This window comes from Castanea sativa, chromosome 7, assembly GCF_040712315.1.
Source record: "Castanea sativa cultivar Marrone di Chiusa Pesio chromosome 7, ASM4071231v1".
NCBI classification, from domain to species: domain Eukaryota; kingdom Viridiplantae; phylum Streptophyta; class Magnoliopsida; order Fagales; family Fagaceae; genus Castanea; species Castanea sativa.
Genome location: NC_134019.1, coordinates 36,956,062 through 36,958,818, shown reverse-complemented (window position 1 = coordinate 36,958,818; position 2,757 = coordinate 36,956,062). Strand labels below are relative to the sequence as shown.

The following is a 2,757-nucleotide window of genomic DNA, read 5'->3' as shown; positions in this document are numbered from 1 at the left end:
TCTCTTCGTTCTTCTCTGACCGGATTTGAGCAATTTTTTTTTTTTTGGGTTTTGTTGTTCTGTATTGAGAAATATCTCTTTGTTCTTCTCTGACCGAATTTGGGTTTTGTTGGTCTGTATTGAGAAAATTTGATGAGTTTTTCTTTTTTGGGTTTTGTTGTTCTTGAGAAAATTTGATGATTTTTTTTTTTTGGGTTTTGTTGTTCTGTATTGAGAAATGATATTTGTTTGGAAGCTGAGAAAATGTGAGCAACAAGTAAAAAATGTATTTTCTATAATATTTTCAAGATCACAACCAAACACCTGAAAATATTTTTCAAAGTATTTTTTAAAATGCTACCAAACACCTAAAAATATTTTCTTTTTCCAAAAATATTTTTAGCTGAAATCATTTTATACTCGAAAAATATTTTACATCTAACCAAACGCACCCTAAATGAAAATTGATCTTTGGTTGATGAGCACCGTTGTGCATCATAGTAGATAGATGTTAAACTTCTTGTTACTGTAGTTTCAAATTGTCTATGTCTATAAGTAAAGTGTGAGAACGTGGACCCCGGACAGCTTTAATGAGCACTCCTAGATTAATAGCCTTTATAAGATGGTAGGAGGGAGATTTCAAAATCAAATGACAATGATATTATATGACTTTATAGAGTGCAATGGCGGGCTCTTGGTTCAAACTCTGGCCAAAGATTAAAAAGATGGAAAAAATGCCATACCGAAAGTCTTTTATGTCCATCCAAATAAAGCGTACCTCATGAAGATATTTATAAGGTGCCAAAGGTCATTCATTTCTAGACAGCAAGAGTACACAACTCTCTCTCTCTCTCTCTCTCTCTCTCACACTCTCACACACACAATATGTCAATTGTGAATAGTACTAACACAAGCAAAACTACTAATGGAAGCTCTCTATGGCAATTTGGTACTGAATTCCAATTCCATCAAGTAGTAGCCACTACAGATGATTACCACAGATGGAGCTCAGCTGCATCAAGACTTGCATTTGACAACGAAGTGAGAATGGCAGAAAGATATGCAAACATAGATGGTGATGATCACTTTAGAAAGAATAATTTTTTAGATCTGTCACTGAAGTACTCTGAGATGAAAATTCATCATCCTTTTCATGGGCAGCAGCCTGATAAGTGGTACAAGACTCTGCCCTCTGCTGAGATGCTGCCTAGGAATGAGGTCTTGGGAGGCTTCATTTTTGTATGTAACAATGAGACAATGCAAGAGGATCTCCGCCGCCAACTCTTTGGTAATTTCTCTAATCTTCTTGTCATTGTTCTGTTAGATATTTCATTGAGTTAGAACGAGTCATCAAATCTTTAAACTTCATGAGATATTTCTAAACATCGCTTATGGATTTGGTTCAAAGTCAGAAAAATGACACTTATTAGTAGTTTATTTTGTATTAAGCTATGACAATATAGAAAAGTAGAATTAATGTGTCTTTACTTTCTTTCTAATTACTAATGCAATTCTGTTTGCAGGCTTACCTCAGAAATATAAGGATTCTGTTAGGGCAATAACCCCTGGCATACCCCTTTTTCTTTATAACTACACATCACACCAGCTGCATGGAGTATTCCAGGTATGAACTATGAATGCTACAAACCTCTGCTCTCAACCATTTGACTGAGCCTAGAAAATGTTTAAAAAGCTAAATTAAGTCACAATTATATACACTTTTTTTCTTCTTTTGAGTTACTTTTATTTTATTTGAAATAAAAAAAGGCAATGAGTTTTGGTGGGTCTAACATAGACCCAACAGCATGGGAAGACAAGAAGTTCAAAGGAGAATCAAGATTTCCAGCACAGGTAAAAAAGACTGGTGATGTGATCAATACATTCTCTTTTACCTTCTCTTTGTGAATTAGGACTTCAAGGGAATTACATTGTTACTATCTGACTTCGTTTCAGGTTAGAATTCAAATCAAGAAGAAATGCAAACCATTAGAAGAAGATGCATTTAGGCCAATATTGCACCACTATGATGGCCCAAAGTTCCGATTGCAGCTCTCTGTGCCTGAGGTAAGCTTCTATGCCTTGCCTGCATCCTTAGTATCAAAAACTGTTACATGCCCACATTAGTACATAGATTGATACATGCCAATAACTTTTTATTACATGACTTAATCATTTCCACTTGGCACAATATTATTATGTTTCAATTTGAATCTATGGCAGACACTTGCATTGTTAGACTTGTTTAAAGAGGAGGACCTCTCACCAATGGTAGCAGTAGCAGGATTGCAGGAAGCTCGAGCTCACTAAAGATGGCATATGACAATATATATATATGTATAGGAATAGAGAATGCTCCTCAAAAAATGATAGTTGTAAGGGACTGCAGCATTCACTAATGGTTGCTTGAAAAAAATTTGACTTATGATGGTGACAGTTGAAGATCCAAACAAAAAGCGTGTTTATCATTCAGATTTCAATTCAGACATGTAGCATGAAAAATTCTACAAAGTCAAGAATAGAATATATTTTGATGTGGACACTTTAAAAACACTTCCTTTTCTATTTATTTCATTATATATGTTATTATAGGAAGCAACCAAATAATGTCTTAAGTAGTGTTGGAATATATAGCAATGAAAAAACAAATTTTGATTCAACAATAAAGAAATTAGCAACAACAGAAATTTAAAAAGAAAGTTTAGAACAATCTCACAAAGCTATAAAATCATGCGATAGCATTGTCCTTAGAGGTTGATTCATGCAACTTGAAGTATAACT

At 34.1% G+C, this 2,757-nt stretch overlaps 1 protein-coding gene across 1 annotated transcript; it reads left to right on the top strand.

Annotated features, from left to right (window-relative positions):
- Window positions 1–864: 864 nt before the first annotated feature.
- Window positions 865–2,539, top strand: LOC142643748 (B2 protein-like). Its single transcript, XM_075818463.1, has 5 exons — window positions 865–1,267; window positions 1,503–1,603; window positions 1,747–1,830; window positions 1,933–2,043; window positions 2,200–2,539. The coding sequence occupies exons 1-5, from the start codon at window positions 865–867 to the stop codon at window positions 2,284–2,286; spliced, it is 786 nt and encodes a 261-aa protein (XP_075674578.1). The 3' UTR covers window positions 2,287–2,539.
- The last annotated feature ends 218 nt before the right edge of the window (window positions 2,540–2,757 follow it).

Bases quoted from the DNA above. Each gene is read 5' to 3' on its own strand.
- LOC142643748 (XM_075818463.1), top strand. From the start codon at position 865: ATGTCAATTGTGAATAGTACTAACACAAGCAAAACTACTAATGGAAGC. The intron at 1,604-1,746 runs GTATGAACTATG...AAATAAAAAAAG, and splicing joins AGCTGCATGGAGTATTCCAG to GCAATGAGTTTTGGTGGGTC. The intron at 2,044-2,199 runs GTAAGCTTCTAT...AATCTATGGCAG, and splicing joins TGCAGCTCTCTGTGCCTGAG to ACACTTGCATTGTTAGACTT.